Source organism: Enoplosus armatus, chromosome 2, assembly GCF_043641665.1.
Source record: "Enoplosus armatus isolate fEnoArm2 chromosome 2, fEnoArm2.hap1, whole genome shotgun sequence".
Classification (NCBI taxonomy): Eukaryota; Metazoa; Chordata; class Actinopteri; order Centrarchiformes; family Enoplosidae; genus Enoplosus; species Enoplosus armatus.
The window spans coordinates 14225407-14245471 of NC_092181.1; the positions used below are offsets into that span (position 1 = coordinate 14225407).

A 20065-nucleotide genomic window follows, 5' to 3' on the forward strand; every position below is an offset into this window, starting at 1 on the left:
CACTCATTCACACACACACACACACACACACACACACACACACACACACACACACACACACACATAGACACACACACACACACACATAGACACACACACATAGACACACACACACACACACACACACACATAGACACACACACACACATAGACACACACACACACACACACACACATAGACACACACACACACATAGACACACACACACACACACACACACATATGTAGACACATACACCCTGCTATGAAACACACAACCCCCCCTACCTCCCTGATCATTCTCTCCTTTTACCACACAAAATACAAGAGCCAAATACACTAACATCATATTCACTCAAACTAACTCTCAAACGCTGGCCTTCCTGCATCACACACACACAAACACACACAAACACACACACACACACACACACACACACACACACATACACATGCACATAGATACTGTATATATACGACCCTGCACTGGGCTCTCAGTATTGGCCTCTATGTAATCTCCCCAGTGGCGTATTGATCTCTGTGGTAGGTATTTCAGGTGCACGTCTATATAAAGCAGACTCCAGCACTAACCGCCCATCAGATACAGCATCACCCATCAGCAGCGGGAGGAGTTTTGGCTCACATTCAGCCTTAGATTACATCTTAAGGTGCTTTGGGGAAAACAGAGACTACAAGTACGAGTAAATGCCCGACCTTGACTGACTGAGGAATAGGTAAGCAGGGTCAGTGCTGTGATGAGTGGAGTCAACAGTTTTTTTTGTGTCAGATTTGTCTCCCTTTTTATAGGAATATTTTGACATTTTGGGGAATACGCTTGTAATGGATTATTGCCGAGAGTTCGATGAGAAGATTGATGCAGCCCTAATGTCTGTGTGTCATATATGGAGGTGAAGCCAACAGCCATTTAGCTTAGCTTAGCATAAAAACTGGAAATGGGGGAAACAGCTAGCCTTGCCCTGTCCAACAGTGGAAAAATCTGCCTACCAGCACCTCTAAAGCTCTCTAATTAACACGTCACATCTTGTTGGTTTAATCCAGTGGGCAGTTATGTGTGGGACTATTTGTTGGCCAGGAGCAGTGACTTCCAAGAATCTCTGCTGGTTGCCTGGCTTATTAGAACTGAACTTATTTTGTGTGCAGCTTCATATTGAATGGACAGACATGAGAGTGATAGCAGTCTTCTCATCTGACTCACAGCAATAAAGCAAATAAAAGTCACTAGAATAACAAAGATGCAGTCAGCAAGCCGACCTTAAAACTGGTTTTACTAAGCCTTGAAAAAAGATACCTGATGAGAGACCTGAAGCTTCTCTTCGGAAAATATCAAATAAGCCATAGCAAGGAGGCATGCAAGTGATAACTCATAATAAAAAATAAAGCCATAAGTTACAGAAACACCGATTCCCACCTGTGCGTTGTAGCTTATACTGTGACCTGTAAAAGACTGACTGGTGTATTGCTGTATGTATTTTAGGGTTAGCTTTAGTTTAGTCTCTTTAGCAAAGCCACTGTGGCCAGGTGTTTAGGACCGATTGTGTGCTCTTTTTACTTGATTTATGTCAAACATGTATGCAATGTAAATACAATAGAGATGTGCCTTTAGATTTTTTTCAAAATACTGGATGCATTTGGTTGTGACACTGCTATTGCCGAGAGGGCAGCCAGAGGAGAGCGTCTGTATGCTGGTTTTGAGGATCATGCAGTTTTGATACAGTTGGTTGACTTGTAATAATAAAGAAAGTACCTGTGATGGTTGAACTAACTGGAAAGTGTCAATGTCCTATTTCTGTGAAACATGACTCGGTGAGGCCGTACTGAGGCACAAAGGTGGGCCAAATGCTAACACCAGCATGCTAATATGCTAATGTTTACCGTGTTCAACATCTTAGTTCAACATGTTAGCATGAGAACATTTGTTTATTAGCGCTAAACACAAAGTGCAGCTGAGGCTGATGGGAACATTAGTTTTGCATGTTTTTGGATGGTACATGGCACATCTTGCTCGGATGCCACTACAAATAGTCAGGGGAATACCAAAGTTATCAGTTTTCCTGAGGAGGACATGAATGAGTGCATAAAACTTAATGGCAATCCAGCCGCTATTCGTTGAGATACACTATATTGCCAAAAGTATTCACTCACCCATCCAAATAATTGAAATCAGGTGTTCCAATCACTTCCATGGCCACAGGCGTATAAAATCGTGCACCAAGGCATGCAGACTGTTTCTACAAACATTTGTGAAAGAATGGGTCGCTCTCAGGAGCTCAGTGAATTCCAGCGTGGTACTGTGATAGGATGCCACCTGTGCAACAAGTCCAGTCGTGAAATTTCCGCGCTCCTAAATATTCCACAGTCAACTGTCAGTGGTATTATAACAAAGTGGAAGCGATTGGGAACGACACGTAAAATGACGGAGCGGGGTCAGCGGATGCTGAGGCGCATAGTGCGCAGAGGTCGCCAACTTTCTGCAGAGTCAATCGCTACAGACCTCCAAACTTCATGTGGCCTTCAGATTAGTTCAAGAACAGTGCGTAGAGAGCTTCATGGAATGGGTTTCCATGGCCGAGCAGCTGCATCCAAGCCACACATCACCAAGTGCAATGCAAAGCGTCGGATGCAGTGGTGTAAAGCACGCCGCCACTGGACTCTAGAGCAGTGGAGACGCGTTCTCTGGAGTGACGAATCGCGCTTCACCATCTGGCGATCTGATGGACGAGTCTGGGTTTGGCGGTTGCCAGGAGAACGGTACTTGTCTGACTGCATTGTGCATTGTTTGGTGGAGGGGGGATTATGGTGTGGGGTTGTTTTTCAGGAGCTGGGCTTGGCCCCTTAGTTCCAGTGAAAGGAACTCTGAATGCTTCAGCATACCAAGAGATTTTGGACAATTCCATGCTCCCAACTTTGTGGGAACAGTTTGGGGATGGTCCCTTCCTGTTCCAACACCACCAGTGCACAAAGCAAGGTCCATAAAGACACGGATGAGAGAGTTTGATGTGGATGAACTTGACTGGCCTGCACAGAGTCCTGACCTCAACCCGATAGAACACCTTTGGGATGAATTAGAGCGGAGACTGAGAGCCAGGCCTTCTCGTCCAACATCAGTGTGTGACCTCATAAATGCGCTTCTGGAAGAATGGTCAAAAATTCCCATAAACTCACTCCTAAACCTTGTGGAAAGCCTTCCCAGAAGAGTTGAAGCTGTTACAGCTGCAAAGGGTGGACGGACATCATATTAAACCCTATGGATTAAGAATGGGATGTCACTTAAGTTCATATGCGAGTCAAGGCAGGTGAGCCAATACTTTTGGCAATATAGTGTATTTTATTCAAATCACAAATGTCAACCTCATGGTGGCGCTAGAGGAGAAGTCAGGGGATCACCAATCATAAGGATTTATCATCTGGGAACCCTGAATGTCTGTAGAAGAGTTTGTGCCAATCCATGTAGTACATGTGAGTGAAAACTTTGACTTGACTGTGGCACTAGATGAAAGTCTGGGGATCACCAGTTATTGTGGTTCATCCTCTGGGGACCAAGAAGTGACAGTGACATCCAGGTGTCTCTGCAGGTTGCTTTTAATTTAACTTACTTAGCATTTTTCCCACTTTCTATTGAGAATTAATTTTAAGGTTTGCCGATGCACATCTTGTTATGGTGTACAAAATCCATCCAATAGTTGTTGGGACCTTCAAAAAAACAAAACAAAATGTCAATGTCATGGTGGCACTAGAGGAAAAGTCAGAAGATTATCCAAATCAGTAGGAGTCGTCCTCTGGGGACCATGAACGTCTGTACAAGATTCCTTTGCAATTCACTGTTCAACAGTGATTGAATACTTCAGTGGCTAATAACAATAAAACTGCAGCAGACATGTGTCACGTATAATATTTGCAACAGTTTTTATTTTCAAATTGACCAAGAGGGGACATGGGGGTTATAATAATAGCAAACTTTGCTTCAAAATATTGATTATTATTACATTTGACTTTGGGGTAGATAAAAGGAGCACAGTTCAAGAGCAGAAGAAGGGATATACATACATACAGTACAGGTAAGCATAGCACCGTTTTACACTGAATACTGGTGTTCTTAGCTTTGTGTATGTGTACAGTATTATACTAGAACAAGGACTCTTTAGAACCAAATTGTGTAGTGGAAAGGTGATCTGTGTATCTCTGTGGAGGGGGTGGCTCGCTGTCTTGTCTTCAAATATCCTACACCTCACCTTTCAACAGCTTTCAAACTCTTTTTTCCAAACAGATGACAGAAAATGATTGTTGCAAAAACAGAAACAGAAAGTTTTCTAATGGTGAAACATTCAGAGGTTCTTTTACAATGCAAAGCCTGTAAAATAAGATTGTATTTCAGATTCTATATGTGGATCCTTGCAGTGAGAAACATGATTTTCTTTCATACCCCTCGTTTTCCTTCATCACAAAGCCTGTCAAAGGTTCTCCTTAATCAACAGTTACAACATCCATTAGTCTCTTTAAAACACCTTTACATTCTTTGGGCTGGGTATCAGTGACACAAACTATAAACATTTCAACATTACCCTTTAGTGTGATGCCTTAAACACAAACTAGTCTATGGAGGATCTACATTTGCTATGTGATGGGTGGAAGACCTGGTTCAAATAGTAAGACTCTCGTTGTAAATCCTCTTTTCTATTCCTTCTTTGTGGACAAAGTCAAGAAGAGGATTTGTCCCTGTCTACTCTAAATTAAAAACTTATCTCAGAGGGTTACCATTTGGGACTGGTCTGATGTGTAGTTGTTGTGATAAGTGTTTGTTGAGCAGTCAGTCATTGTAAAACAACAACCCTGCCCATATTCTTTATAGCCTGACAGGTGATCAATGCTCTGCATTGCCTAACATCCATTCTTTTCCAGTCACATATCTTTTTCCATATGAAAATATAATGGGTTACAGTGACAGTTAACATGCATACAAACTCTCACACACAAACACGTATTCAAGTTGAGCTGTCCCACACACGGGCTTGCAGAATACTGAGCCCAACCGGAGAGGAAGTTTCTTGAATATTACAATTTCTTTATACTGCAACGCAAGAACTGATTGGCTATCGCCAAGGGAAACCAATACTGACCCCCGAGTGATACGAGAAGTAGGATCAAGAACAGGAGACGCTATATATTCACACAAACAAACAAACACACACACATACACACACCCACACACTCTTTACTTCACTCTGAGACAAAACAACACATTCTAAAAGCTCCTTTGCCAACTGTCACACTTCCTCCAGTCCAAGGCTTTTCTGTTTGATATGGCTTACAACTGTAGTAGAGGGGCTGAGCCCATTTCCACCTGTATTTAAAATGGACTTGGGCACAGCCCTGGTTTTTAACTGCTGTTTGAGAACTGAGAGACGAGTGAACTAAACTGCATGAGGGTTTCTGAGGCCTATGAAGAGAAAGAAGGATGAAACACTGATGATACAAAAGACCACAAGACAGTTAGTAGAAATGCAGGTTTGCTGGTACAATGACGTCAATCTATTCAAATCTGGGTGAATAGCTGAAAATGATTTCTCTATATATTTCTACTCCATCGTATCTCGATAACCCCATCCCCCTTTACAAAACCAGCACTATTTTTACTCTCTTTGGAGACTTCTCCCTCCATACTATTTCGATAAGGAAAAAACAAGGAAGGCGACTTTGATTCAGTCACCAGTCCCTTTTACGACACGTCTTCCTCTGGTCTTTGCAGCATCACTGTCTAATCCTTCCTGGTCTGGTTCCAGACTGAGGCAGAAGCAAAAAACTTTCCACATTCCTGAGAATACAAGTACCATCCAGCAACTTCAAACCCTTACTAAGTCAATTATTGTAAGACACAAGGGGCAACAAGCACACACACATACATACACACCAACTACAGACACTCTCATGCCCACTCATGCACACAAAGATTGTATTCCCAAAAACACACTAGCTCACAGAATCACACCACGGATTACAAACAACTAGGTCTCGACAGTGATTTACTGTACACAACCACATCAAGTGCTAAAGTTTCAGGAGGTTGAGGATATACTGTTTGTTACGTATAGGGCTCTCTGACTGTTAAAAAATAATCCCTACTATATACACACGCATTAACTTTATTAGAGGGTAATATCTTGTTGGAAAATATATCTACGGCTTTAAATAGTCTGCTTGAAAGTAAAACAACATAATTGACTATGTTATTGGCACTTGGAATCACTAAACCCGTTATACGTACAGTGATCATCCTGCAAAGAAACCGTAATCTAGTTTCTTGCCAAACATAATGTGTCATTACAAAGTTAAAAAGAGCCGTTTTTTGTCTCAGAGACGCTGTGTTTAAAAACACAATTTTCACAAAAAAACCCAGAGCCCAACCATTTTTGAAACAAACCGACAGAAATTTAAAGCCTTATTCCGGACTTTTGTTTTTTAGAGATGGGAGGGGGGGGGGGGGTTCTGAGAGAGCACGTCGTTGCTCCGTCTTTGACCAGAAAACACTTGAACAAAGTAAAAATTCAATTTTTCAAAAGCGACTAATAAAAGCTTACACAGTTATTCTTTTCCATGCAATCATATAAAATACTACATTTCTGTTTCCTGTTAGGCTATATTGGATATTTACAAGGTTTTTTTTTTATCATACAGTAAATCTGTACATGGTCAGTCCACTTTGACACACCTTCAAAAAAAAGTCTGTCGTTACTGTGGCGATAAGGTGTTCTCTGGATTTTTGTCGGGTTGCCACGGAGACCGGAGCTCCCTCACAATTCCGCCTCTGATGAGGGAAAGAGGGGTTTTAATCCATCCTGTTGCCATGGTGACAATCCTCTGTGAGTTCCTTGCGGACTCGCAGGCTTTCCTCTTTCCTATGATTCTTTTCTTTCAGATGGAGGAAGGGAGGGACATCATTTTGAGGGAAATGGAAGTTTGTGACAGCCACCCGACCAAAACAACTGTATGCAGCAAAGTTTCACTTCCCCACGTTTTCTAACTGAACACGTTTTCCCGCAGACTTTACTGTGGCTGGCTGCTGACACTGTCAGTCCTGTGCGATGACGGGGCTTTCTGCTGTTTCTGGGGCTGTGGTTTCAGCTGCTGCTGGTGCCTCTGGTGGTGAGATTGTTGCTGCTGTTGTTGTTGCTGCTGTTGCCGTTGCTGCTGCTGCTGTTGTTGTTGTTGTTGTTGTTGTTGTTGCTGTGGTTGCTGTTGGTGCGTTGCCTGGGTGAAGGTGCCCTGTTGTTGGAGTGGGAAAGCTGCCTGCAGAATCAGCTGGGTAGACTGGTTACTGTGGAGAAGACGAGTGCCCTGACAGAACAACAGTGCAAGAATATTAGAATATAAAGCAATACTCTATACTGTTTATTATTTATATTATATTTATATTTTATTCTCATTCTTTAATGTCAATAAAAAGCCTCTTTCTCTTCTGACACACTCTGCAAGTAAAGGGCATGAAGACCTTTACGTTTAAATACATAATTCAAATTATTAGATTGTAAACAGTAGTTATATTATTTCATACTACTCACTGCAGGATACAGACAACACTTTTCACCAAACTAAAACATATGGATAACTTGGTATTTTGTCAAGATGTCTATTTGCTGCCCTCTACTGATACCTGTAGGAATTGCTGTTGTTGCTGCTGCCCCTGTTGGCCGCTTTGTGCCACTACAGCTGTCTGGTTTTGGCCGTCGGGCTGGCCTTGGGCCGGTTGGGCTGGTTGCAGAGTCAGGGTCTGGGTTTGCCCTCCCTGCTGAATTGACAAAGGAGTTAACAGAGAGCAACACAGGGATGAAGTCATATAAGTGAATCAGATGAGAAATGACATGTTGTAGGCTGTTTACTGCTTTTAGAGAGATCCCTCACATTCAGTCTTATCATTAGCATCACCTCTACAATTCCTTATGATCTCTCACAATTGATTCTCTAAGGATCCAATTTTTCAAGATATGTTTGGACTGGAAATACAAATGAAAAGATATGGAGTCTATTGTATACACCCATATAAAAACAACACTGCACCTCTGACAAATAATCTACTCGTCCTGTTGAGTCACCTTTAAGCTTCAAGGACTTGAGAATGTCTTCGAAACACAGAAACTTTATTTTTAAAATTTCAAAACAATCTCCTTGTGAGCTGCTTGCTGTTTTCTTTATGTAGACTCAGTTCCCATTATCTTCTTTTCATCACCAAACATCAGCATCAAATACAACGTTTTTTCAAGACTTCATTTATATAGGGGAGATTTGCTGAGCTAACAATTTTCCACGCTAGTGCTGTGCTTTTTATTCCATTTTATTTAACACTTTCATACTACAACCACAGTTGGTCAGCACTGAGCAGGTGGGTGGTTATGTGCCTCACACATGGACTCTATTTAGAGTTGTGCTTTTTTCTGATCCTAGAGTCATAGTTGCTCAATGACTCATACGGCTTTGTCCTTACCTGTTGCCCACCAAAGGGGTTATACGCCGTGACCACCTGTCCCATGAACATGGATGTGGGCACCATGACTGCTCCACATGCCATTGGAGCGGTCACCAGCTTGGTCACCAGCTGCTGCCCTGCTGGGAACCTGGAGAGTGAAATGGAGAAAGAGGAAAAGAAACAGGAAGAAATAATAAGTTTCAGAAACCATTAATCATACAGGATGTCTACTATTAAAAACTTCTCAAACAGCTTGATTTCAGACAAGAACTCTGTTTACTAAGGAGCAGTATTTCTCCAAGTATCAGGTTTGGTGGTTGTCTACCTACCGGATCTGTCGGTCCTGTGTGAAGGTGGCCACGGCGGTGCCTTGCTGTGTGTTGTTCTGTGGCAGGCTGGTGCTGATCTGCAGCACATTGGGCTGCCCTGGCTGGGAAATCATCATCGTGTTGTATAGTGGAGCAGATACAGAGCCCTGGGCCTGGGGCTGAGCCTGGGGGGGTTGCTGGGGCTGACGCTGGGGCTAGAGATGGAGGGAGGGACATGACATTAATTCCTTTAAAAGGGAGTAAACTAAGAGCCTTTTTTGTACTGATAATATATCAGTATATTTAGTAATTTGAACATAGCTTAAAAAATTGCATTCAACAGATCACAAACCCATAAATATACAGAAAAATGAATACATTCAAATACATTGGAGGTTGAAACCACAGCACATTTGACACATTGTTTTTACCTGCAGTATGGTGTCTACGAAAAAGGTGGACTGGGAGGTTGTATTAAAGCCAAGACAGTGTGTTACAGTATGCTAATACAAACATTAAGTGAAACGTGATGCTTTCTGTTGCCCTGGCTGTTTTGAACGGACTTTATTACATTTCTGAACAGAAATGGAGGGAGCCTCTAACCTCAGTAAATATGGTGGTTTGTGTGTTTTACAGTTCTCCACTGTCACTGTGTGAGTGCTCTGTAAAGCCTCTCACATGATTACACACTAACTGCATGCCCCGTGGCTCTTCCTCTCATCTGAATGATATGTAAACATTACAACTTCACAGAGCAGCACTGTTTGTCTAGTTTGTGAAATTCTCCACATACATGTGACCAAAAGTGTCAAAGGTTGACCATGATTAAAGAGTGCCTAATAATTGTTTTTAACTCTTTCCTTTAATAGTTAGATACTGCTAGTTTATCTGAAACAAAATAAAAAGTTTTGTCTGATCTCTGTGTGTGTGTGTGTGTGTGTGTGTGTGTGTGTGTGTGTCCCACCTGTGTGAGGACGTTGGTCTGCTGCTGTATGCTCTGCTGCTGTATGCTCTGCTGCTGCAGACTCTGCTGCTGCAGGCTCTGCTGCTGCAGGCTCTGCTGAGTGGGGGGTGCCTGCTGCTGGATGGTGAGCTGCTGAGTTCCTGAATGGACGGGGTTAATTGTTGTCTGCTGGACCTGATTGGTCAAAGTAGTTGTTTGTTGGACCGACCCCACCTGGGGGAGCTGCACGTTCATCGCTCCACCCTGCTGCTGTAGCAACATCTGTCAGGATGGAATCACTTTATGTCAGGCCACAGTGGTCTGCGTGTCGAGGTTGACACTGCATGCAGTTATTTTTGTACGATTATTTGCCTAATCTAAATATGGATTCAATGTAATGACAGAACAGAATAATCAACTGAGAGAAAATTATCTTTACAGGGTGCACATTCAAGTAGTGCAACGGCTGTTTCCTCTGAATAGAAGAAAAATAATACATAATGCATGATTCTACTTTTGATGTAGGTCAGGTACAGCCAGGTAGAACACAACAGGAAAAGACAAAGCACAACACACATACTGATCTATTACAAAAGAAGAGAGGTTGCGTGCTAGTTTACTCAAATATGCAGTTTTCCAAATTTGAAAAACATCATGCGGTGAAACCTGAATGCTACTGCTAAGCTCTTGATTGTTTTTAAATGGAAATTACTTTTCAAAAGATAAGTATGCAATTAGTATGCGTTATCCTGTGAGTAAAATAAACCCTTTCAGTAAACTGAAGTAGCTCTCTGGTTTGTTTGAGTTTAATTAGTTTTCTTTAGCTGTAAAAGGTTAGGTGCAGTTATACACACTCTTATCAAAAATAGCCCTTAAACTTTTATCATACACCACCAGTAAGTATAACTGAGGACGTGGGAGGACAGAAATAAAATGAAGGAACAGAAGATTTCAGATGGTGACCAATTAGTACACTACATTATAAATGTCACATTTGAAACAATAAACTACAGGCCAAATTTCAGAAGCATAAAATGAGCAAACTCGACCTAAGTAACGCCTATTAGTATGAAGAGGCCACATTTTACTGCCTTGATAGTCATCATGTGTTTAAGTCTACATCGTACCTGTATGCCCTGTCCCTGGACTCTCTGCAGCTGCTCTTGGATGTGTCTCAGCTCCTCCTGCTGCCGCTGGATGTTGGCCTGGATCAATCTTGTCCTCTGCTCCAGCTGATCCTTTAGATGCTGCATGGCATTGACCTGCGCTGTGAACTCCATCACCGGCTGTGAGCGGAGAGAGAAAGAACAGGTCCACTTACTTCAGCAGCACTGACTATGTGTACATGCAGTTAGCAGTAACTGATGCTCTAATGCTCATTACAAAACTCCACAGTAGGGGTGCGGCTAATGATTATTTTCATTATTGATTAGTCAGACTATTTTCTCCATTCATTTATCATTCGGTCTATAAATAGTCAGTAAATAGAGAAAAATGCAAATCACAGTTTCCAAGGGCCTAATGTGACATCATCAAATGTCGTTTTTTGTCCGGCCAATAGTCCAAAAACTAGCAACTATTAATCTCTGAGAACCTGAAACCACTGAATTTCAGGCATTATCACAGAATAAAATAACTTTGTCGATCAACTGAGTAATTAATGGACAATTTGTCTCAGCTCTACCCCACAACACATTATCATGTGATGAAATTAAGTGTAGTACCACCATTCTCACCTGTACGTTCGTCTGTAGCTGCTGTGGTTGTTGTTGTTGTTGCTGCTGCTGCTGCTGCTGCTGCTGCTGCTGCTGCTGTTGTTGTTGTTGTTGCTGTTGCTGCTGCTGCTGTTGCTGCTGCTGCTGCTGTTGTTGCTGCTGCTGCTGCTGCTGCTGCTGTTGCTGCTGCTGTTGTTGTTGTTGTTGTTGTTGAGTGATCATGCTGGGAGTTACACTCTGGCCTGTGGTCTGAGAGCTCATAGACTGCAAATATACCGATAATGTAACAAATTCATACACTTCAGTTGTGATAATGCTCTTTATTTATTATTTGTTTTGCTCATGGTCACAAAAATCAGTATCTGTCAAAACAAGAAGTCTTAGTTTGCTATGTGTTGGCATTTTCAAGTCTCACCTGGCTGCTGATGGATGAGCGACGCTGTGACGTCATCTCCATGGTGGAGGCCAGAGACTGCCGAGGAGGTGTGGCCGTGTCCATGTGTAGCTTAGAGGCTGTTGCTGCGGAGACAGAATCATTGATGAGCAAGAATCATATTCTGCATCATCTTACTGGAAGGCTTTGTCATCCCATTAAACTCCAGAATGAATGTGTCACTGACTCGTCTTTAGAGTACTATGTCAGGGTTTAACTGATTAACATTATGTATGTACATGCAACCGTGTGTGCGTGTGTCCTTACAAGTGCAAGTGTTGTCAGAGACATGCGATGAGGACTTGCGGGAACTGCGTGAGGAGGTGGAGGGTGATCGGCTGTGGTCAAATCGCTCCAGAGCCTCCTTGAGGCTGGACGTATTCAGCTGTGACTCTGAGCCAGAGTCCTGACTCTAGAAACAGATGAGCAGAGGAAAAACACACGGATAGCTGATTCTTTAAAAATAAAAGTCAGACTGATGGGTAAGTGAGCAAAGGATCATACAGGATAAAATTCATAACAAACCAAAAGCAATATACAGTAAATACACTGCAATCCTACCAATACATACTAATACACAGCTACTAGATGGACAACACAAACAGGTCATTTATTAACAAATAAACTGAATTAATGTGAGATTAACAACCACTATGCTAGTTTTTTTTCTTAATTCAATTAAAAGACTTTGACTTATGATACGTCTGTTGTTCTCATCTTGATGTAATCACTGACCAAAGCCTTTAAGATAACATCAGAGACAGTCACATTGTAAGAGATTTGTAGACAGTGTGAGAAATGTTAATAGGCAGTAGCGACTCACTGACAGAAGTTAATGGGTAACAAATTCTTAAAAATATCCTTTAGACTTCCTTTTACAGTTTTACAGTTTTGGGGCTTTATTTTGTGAACCTTTTAACATATTTAATAATATGATGACTCCGAATGAGGCGGAATATATTATTTTGTAAGTTTAATACATTGTCTCTAGAAAATTTCAGTCAATCAATGAATTCAAGTTCAATTACACTACTGACTGTTTTACTACTGTAGTTTTGTCTGTTACTCAGGCTTAAACAATGAACCTACAAATTCAATCACACTATGTTTCTGACAATTTCTCCTCCATACTTGGTATATTGTGATTCCTTTCATTATTGGGACCATGCATTTATAAAAATGGAAGAGTATAGACAATTTCCAGAAGTCATTTCTCACCTTGTCTGCATTAACTTCTGGGTTAGACTCCTCAATGCCCAGCTCTCTGCGCTGTTCTGCCCTCACCTCTGCATAGCTGCATTTTAGACAAAGAAAATGGAGGTTTTAGGGACAACTGGTGAAGAAGCACGAAGGTGATGTGCATGAGAGATGTGGAGACAATTTAGAAAAGATGCATCACCAGTAAATAGATCATAGCGGATATGAGAAGCCTTTTCATTATTATAGACTCTTAATGGTCTAACAGTAATTATCTGATAAATGTACCATCAGTAAAAGGTACAGAATTCAGCTGCACCTGACTACTGTGTGCGTGCAGACAATAAACTCAGGCCGGGAGTTCCACTGGTGGTAGGTGATGTAGTAGTGTGTCTGAAGCCAGATCCACTGTTGCCCTTTAGTCAGGAAACGGTAGTAGCAAGACTTCCCTTTACCGTACTGCATCACTGAACAGGAGAGAGACAGAGGCAGACAAGAGCAGTGATGTTAGGAACAAGCTAAGAAAACGCTTTTACAAAAAAGTGTGTAAATGTGAGCCCTCACAGTGTTCGTGACACTTGGCTAGTGTCTCCAGGTCGTCCACATGGTAATAGTCGTACCCCGATGTTCCCAGCACCTCGAAAGGCAGGTAGCCTATGATTGGTGGAGCTCTGAGAGGAGAAATGGCATCATTATCGCACTGACACAGCAAAACAGAAGGGAGGCTTCACAAAGTCCTGGAGCTCACAAGTCGAAGTGATAACCTTGTAACCTGATGTTCACATCTCAAAGAAATTAGTATTATGTATTTGTAATGGTCGGGTTATGCTCGAAGAGAACTAGTTTGTACAACGTGTTGTCCGTCCACTGTCATAGAGAAAGGAGGGAGATGCGATATTTCTTAAATGTATGAATACCACTGACTCTCAGGAGAGACTGTTTGAAAATGAGCAATGTTCCACTTGGTTTGTTCACATGAAAAGTGAAGACGTTCTCTTTTCTGACCTCCACACAGTGTGAAGTGGGTGGTAATGTCAGATTGTCGGTTTTGGAAAGTTAAAGAAACTACGCAAGGAGCAATGCACAATTAAATGTGTGTGTTTGTGTGTCTACCTATGGTCTAAGAAGAGGAACTTCCATTCTAGACTGTGCCTGGAGGTGAATTCTTCATTGGGCTCCTCCACTGTACACATCTCCTATGAATAAAAAAACAAAGAGAGATGGTATATTAGATCAAATGATTCATTAACGACTCTGTGATTTCTTTTGCGTGTGTCTAACAATACCTTGATAAACTGAGGTTTGGCCAGCCGAACCGTGGCTACAAAGCACACCTGGTCATCGAACGCAGGTTGTAGTGACCGCTGTAACACCCCTGCTAGACCCTTCCTCGTCATGTTGGGAACTACACAACACAGAGAGTGTTTGACTGCTGACACTTATCATAAAATATGTGCACTGTCCAATTGATACTAGTGCACTTTCCTGTGAATATGCAAGCTTGTTATGAAAAATAACAAACAAATAAATATTTCAACTTTTAAGGGATTGTCGCTTGTTCTAAAATACCTCACATGCAATATTGTTTAAATGACTAAAATAAAATAAAAAACATTGCTATGTACCAGACATACCGTTGTTGAGTGACTTGAAGTTTCCAATGAACTTAACATATTCGTAGACAGGGGGCTCTTTGGGGTCAATGGCCCCTCGCAGCATATGGCAGCAGAACTCCATGTGGTTCTTAGCTGGAGATAAATACAAATACAATTTGTGGCATCCAGTTGAAACATTGTTCATGTGTTTAAAATATTTCATGGAGCTGGAAGGAAATCAAGACCATACACTGGTAAGATGCTCAAGCATCATGCAAAAACTAAGCCAGTATTTTTAAACTTCTTGTGTAGCTGTACTTAGACTTAACCCTTTAACCCGAGTGTGTCGTCGGCGACACGTTTGCGCAAGCACACTTTGGATTACCATAATTACGTCACGGTTTGCGCTATCGGAAAAATTCCAACGGTTTCTGAAAGCTGAGACGTTGCGCTTTACAGCCAATATGGTGTCATTACGGTAATTTCACGCACGCCTCTCAGTCAAAATAAGCAAAAGGTTCCAGGCGGACATTTCGTGGCTTAGGTTTTAACCCTTTAAAACCTAAAGCTGTAAAGCACAACATCTCAGCTTTCAGAAACCATTGGAATTTTTCCGATAGCGGTAATCCAAAGTGCGCTTGCGCAAACGTGTCTCCGACGTCACACTCGGTGTTAAAAGATGATTTATACAAAAACTAACAAAAATAGCTACATCATTATGAAAACTTTAAACTATCTTTAAGTTTTAATTCTAATTTGTCAGAGACATATTCAATATGTTTTATTACAGTCATGTAATACAGTTACAAACATGGATTTCTTGTTTGCGACAGAAACAAAATAAGACATTTTATTTGGATATTAAGCTGCAGCTGTGCGTCCTGACGTATAGAAGTAAATGATAGTCCCATTTAACCACCAAACACACAACACAATACAGTATTATTGGATAATGTTGAAACCAGTATGGTGTAATATGACTTGGAGTGCTACTTACTCTTCAGGTAATCGGTGCTAAGCCTCTCTGGGTCGGTGGGGTACGTGGACAAAGACTTGTACACATCGGAGTGTTCCCCAATTGGCAGGAAGTTTAACAGGTTCTGGTCCACCAAGTCCGTCTGGGGAACACACACACGTGCATGAGAACACACAAACAAATCATAAGACTGGCCAAACCCTTTTTTCAGCACACACAGGTCATTCTGACATGTTAAATCTGAACACACACACACTTGTACACAAAAATCCTGTTAAACCTTGTTCTAATACAGTGGATGACTAATACATGGCAGTAAAAAGACAGAACCAGTGTGACTCACCGGTAGGTGTTCTAGTAGTGAGGTGACACTCTCAGAGACGTAGAGGATGTTCCCATCAGTCATTATTGCTATAAAGAACCCATCCAGAGCCTAAAGATGACAGACAAGATGAAGAGAACTAAATGTCTGTCTACAGCAGTGGAAGTAAAACAGTGTCATCAATTCATCTTTTGTTAAAAATCTGAAAAATGAAATCTGTTAAAAAGATACAGCAGCTTTTTATACTTTTAGAAATAAAATCTGAATCCAATTAACGCCTGTGTTGTCACCTAACAGGATTACAGTATAAAATGTGAGATTTCTGACCTCCAGCATGAGCTGGGTGAACTCCTCATTGCTAAGAAATGGAGGCTTCCAGTCCTGTCTGATCTCACTTGACTCCGACTGGGCTGCGATCTCTGATGGGGGAAACAGAAAGCAAATGGAATTTTTAAAGAAAAAACAGGTCTTTCAGGAAAAAAATCAAACGTGCAAAACATAATGAGGTGAAAGGACATAAAAGAGACAACACAAAAAGACAAATGCACGCAGTAACACAGGACAACATGGTACAAAAATGTATTGGTAGTACAAGGCTCAGAGTGAAAACAAGGCAGTTAAACAAAACACTAGATAACACAGTGCACCAGTGAAGTGGCAACTGATAATTAATTATCATGCACAGCAATGACAAGGGCTAGGATTAAAAAGAATAGTAACCCACGCGCAGTAATTAGTAGTATTAGTATTTTAGCACAAGAGAATCTCAGTATTCAAGGGGTGATCAACTAAGATTATGAGGGGAAAGAGAGTAGAGGGTGTAGGTGTAAAGTAGCTCAATCACAGAATTAAAGTACGGCGTAATTATTAATCATAATATAATACCCAGTCAAAAGCTTCAAACTGATTAAAGAGTAATTCAGACTACAGGTACAGTACCCATGTCTCATAAAAAGTTTAATAAAATCATGGAGGGCCTGTTCGTTTTAACAAGCTCAAGTACTGAGAGTAAACAAGCAACGAAAACAGTGTACACAAGAGCGAATATATAAAACTAAATATAGAACAAGGTGTCCACCCTGTCAGGTGTTCAACACAGGAAGTGAGGTGAGGATGGTAGAAAGCCCTGACCTTTGTGTTTACACAGGAAGTCGATGCTTTTCTGCAGGATGGTGGACTTGTCCATCTTCCTGGTGTTGCCCGGCAACATTGTGCCAAGTTCCTTGATGAGGACATTGAACTGGTCTCTCCGTTTCTTCTCAGACTTGTTACGGGACACACTACAATCACAATCCACAGTTATGAATTAGATTCATAATGTTATGCAGTCATAGTTTTTTTTTTTGACAAACGTTTTAAGGACATTGTTTTTGTTTTGTTTGTTTTTTTCATATTCACAGTTTTGACTAACAGGAAAAACATGACAATGAAAATAAGCAAATGTAACCTTTGTCATGTGACCCTGGAAATGTTAAGACAGTATGGCTGCTGTGTACTAGCGTGTTCATCTTTATATCTAGCTTACCGTTTTGCTTTGTCCTTTTCATCTTCTTCCATCAACCCATCAAAGATGCTACAATCATCTCTACAGGAGGAGAGAAAAATATTTACAGACTTTTCAGAGTTTTTCCCAACTTACTTTGTGTTTTCCTGTGTGTGCACATTTGTTGGCAGCTTGAAAGCAGATATGTATTGTTAATAATAGCGAATGACGGATGTTGGCTAATGAAAGGATTCCTACATGCCAGGAGCAAGTTTATTTTGGGGTCACACACAAACAAGAGTGAGACACAGAGAGAGAGAGAGACACAGAGAGAGAGAGAGAGAGAGAGAGAGAGAGAGAGATAGAAGGAATGTGTTGTGCTTGCCAAGAAGGTTACGAGCGCATTTGTGTAACAGGGCGTGTTCTTGCGTACGTTTCAATGAATATGGGTCAATACAAATACTTTCACTTGTACTAATGGATTATATCTGGGGCTATTATTTAATATCTTTAAATTTGATTATTTTGATGCCAAAAAAGCAAGAAATCACTTTTTTCTCAAGAGTTTTATTGTGGTATGCCATTTGATAAGAATCATATAATATGAAATTACAAAGAAACATTTGATTAATAAACACCATTATGGGCTTGACATTTTTGCAAACCTACATATCTGAACATATTTTGTACTTGTGTCAATGCATGTATAGTGAGTTTGCATGTCATTTATGATAAATTGACATATATTGTGTGTGTGTGTGTGTGTGTGTGTGTGTGTGTGTGTGTGTGTGTGTGTTGCAGCATACCCTATACTTGATGTCATGGTGACTGCTGATCAGGGCTGTGGCTGCAGTGATTTGCTCTTTAGGCGTGAGGTAGGCATTTGGAAGACCACCTGGAGAGATGGAAAAACAAATATTAAGTGCTTGTTATGATTTACATATGTTGCTATTCAGTGGACTAAAAACATGAGTGAATGGCCTACTTCAGTACAGAGCCTGGAAAATAGTGCCTAATAGTGTCATACTTATTAAATGACAAATCAATTTTGGATGAAGAACATATTCTGATTTGCATCTTAACACCAATGATTGAAATCAAACTAAATCAAGAGATTCCCAAAGATTCCCAACCCTAATTAGTTGCTTTCATTTTAACACAATTGTAACTGCGTGCATGCACACACAAAAACACACTCATCTTGACAAACTGGTCAGCTCTCAAATAAGAACAGGCCAACCTTATCGAATTATGTACACTACAAAGTCCTTGCTGATACATGCAATAAAATAAAGTATTTATGTATGTGTTTGAAAAATTGACAAGCATGTTTAATATGTTTATTCACCCAATGTGTCATTCTCCAACACTAATCACAATTATCAGTGGCTCTTTTTATACTTCAATACACAACTGACTAATATTTTAGTGTAAGCTTGACTGAATCCTGAATCATAGCACAGATGTCAGAAAAAGACCATATTTGAGGTCAGCAAAACAATATAACATAAGTTGCAACATGTTTTAAGGAACATATGTCTAAATAGGGTGTAATTAGATTTACTCAGTGAAAAGGAAGGGTCTGCATGACCAAACTCTTTCATAAGCTAATTTAAGTGCATCACAACATGGTTAATCACTTCTCACCCCAATGCAGCTTATGCACGTGGTCAGTTAACGTCTTTTCATGGGTCGTAAAAAGGGTTTGGGGTCAAAGCCGACTCTAGGGTCAAAACTGGCGTTGAGGTCATTGGGGTCACGAGAGGGCACCAGACCACGGGAAAGACATGGTGGTCAACCAAACCTGCGGGAGAAATCGGCGCAGAAAACTGGGGTCACGTGGGGTCAGTGGGTCAATTAGGGGGCAGATTTTAGCAATTTCTACCTTTAAAAGACAATCCAATTGCAACTGCTGCAAAAAACTTAATAAATTAAAACTAAAATTGAACTAATAAAAAACTAATAAATAACTAATGAAACAGATTTTCATGAATTAAGATCCTGGAATCCAGTTATTGCGCAACAAAATGTGAATAATGTAAATCATTACCATCATAAATCAGTGCAGCGAGGAAAACCTGGATTAAATCAATCATTATGCTTACATTATTAGTACTTCAGTAACTCTTTTTTAGCACAGTGACCCACTAAAAGTGTTGATTAAGTTTTTTTTTTTTTTACTTACTTTCTGGAATGTCTCTTTGCGGCAAAACTAGCTGTTTTAGATCCTTTACCTCCAGACACTGACAAATCCTCTCATGTGAGCCACACCTCACCTGCAACACAAATAACCCACACTCATTCACAAACATACCAAGGGGCCTGTGTTCACTATTTACCATGCATGCAAATTCTACAAGGAATGTAAATATGCTGGTTGCTGCAACTTCAAAACAGGACATTTTGGCTGCAACCAACTAACAATGTGTCAATAATACTTTGGTCAATAAATTGTCAGAAAATGCCCATCACTTTCTGAGAGTCCAAGGTGCCATCTTCAAATTGTCCGACCAGCCCAAAACTAAAATATATTGATACTACTATAAGATTAGAGCTGTAACTAATTATTTTCATTATCAGTTAATCTGCCAATTTGTTTGTTTTTTTATTAACAGATTAATTGGTGTATTAAATATC

At 40.8% G+C, this 20065-nt stretch overlaps 1 protein-coding gene across 1 annotated transcript; it reads right to left on the bottom strand.

Annotated features, from left to right (window-relative positions):
- Window positions 1–7010: 7010 nt before the first annotated feature.
- LOC139303533 (circadian locomoter output cycles protein kaput-like) lies at window positions 7011–19112 on the bottom strand. Its single transcript, XM_070927382.1, has 22 exons — window positions 19076–19112; window positions 18235–18323; window positions 17471–17530; window positions 17077–17225; window positions 16273–16364; window positions 15967–16056; window positions 15645–15765; window positions 14687–14800; window positions 14339–14457; window positions 14166–14248; window positions 13617–13723; window positions 13372–13519; window positions 13074–13149; window positions 12123–12267; window positions 11838–11941; window positions 11444–11686; window positions 10835–10993; window positions 9729–9989; window positions 8786–8979; window positions 8475–8604; window positions 7647–7778; window positions 7011–7330 (listed from the first exon to the last, which is right to left on the bottom strand). Exons 2-22 carry the CDS (start codon window positions 18249–18251, stop codon window positions 7040–7042), a joined length of 2835 nt encoding a protein of 944 aa, XP_070783483.1. The 5' UTR covers window positions 18252–18323; window positions 19076–19112; the 3' UTR covers window positions 7011–7039.
- Between the last annotated feature and the right edge of the window lie 953 nt (window positions 19113–20065).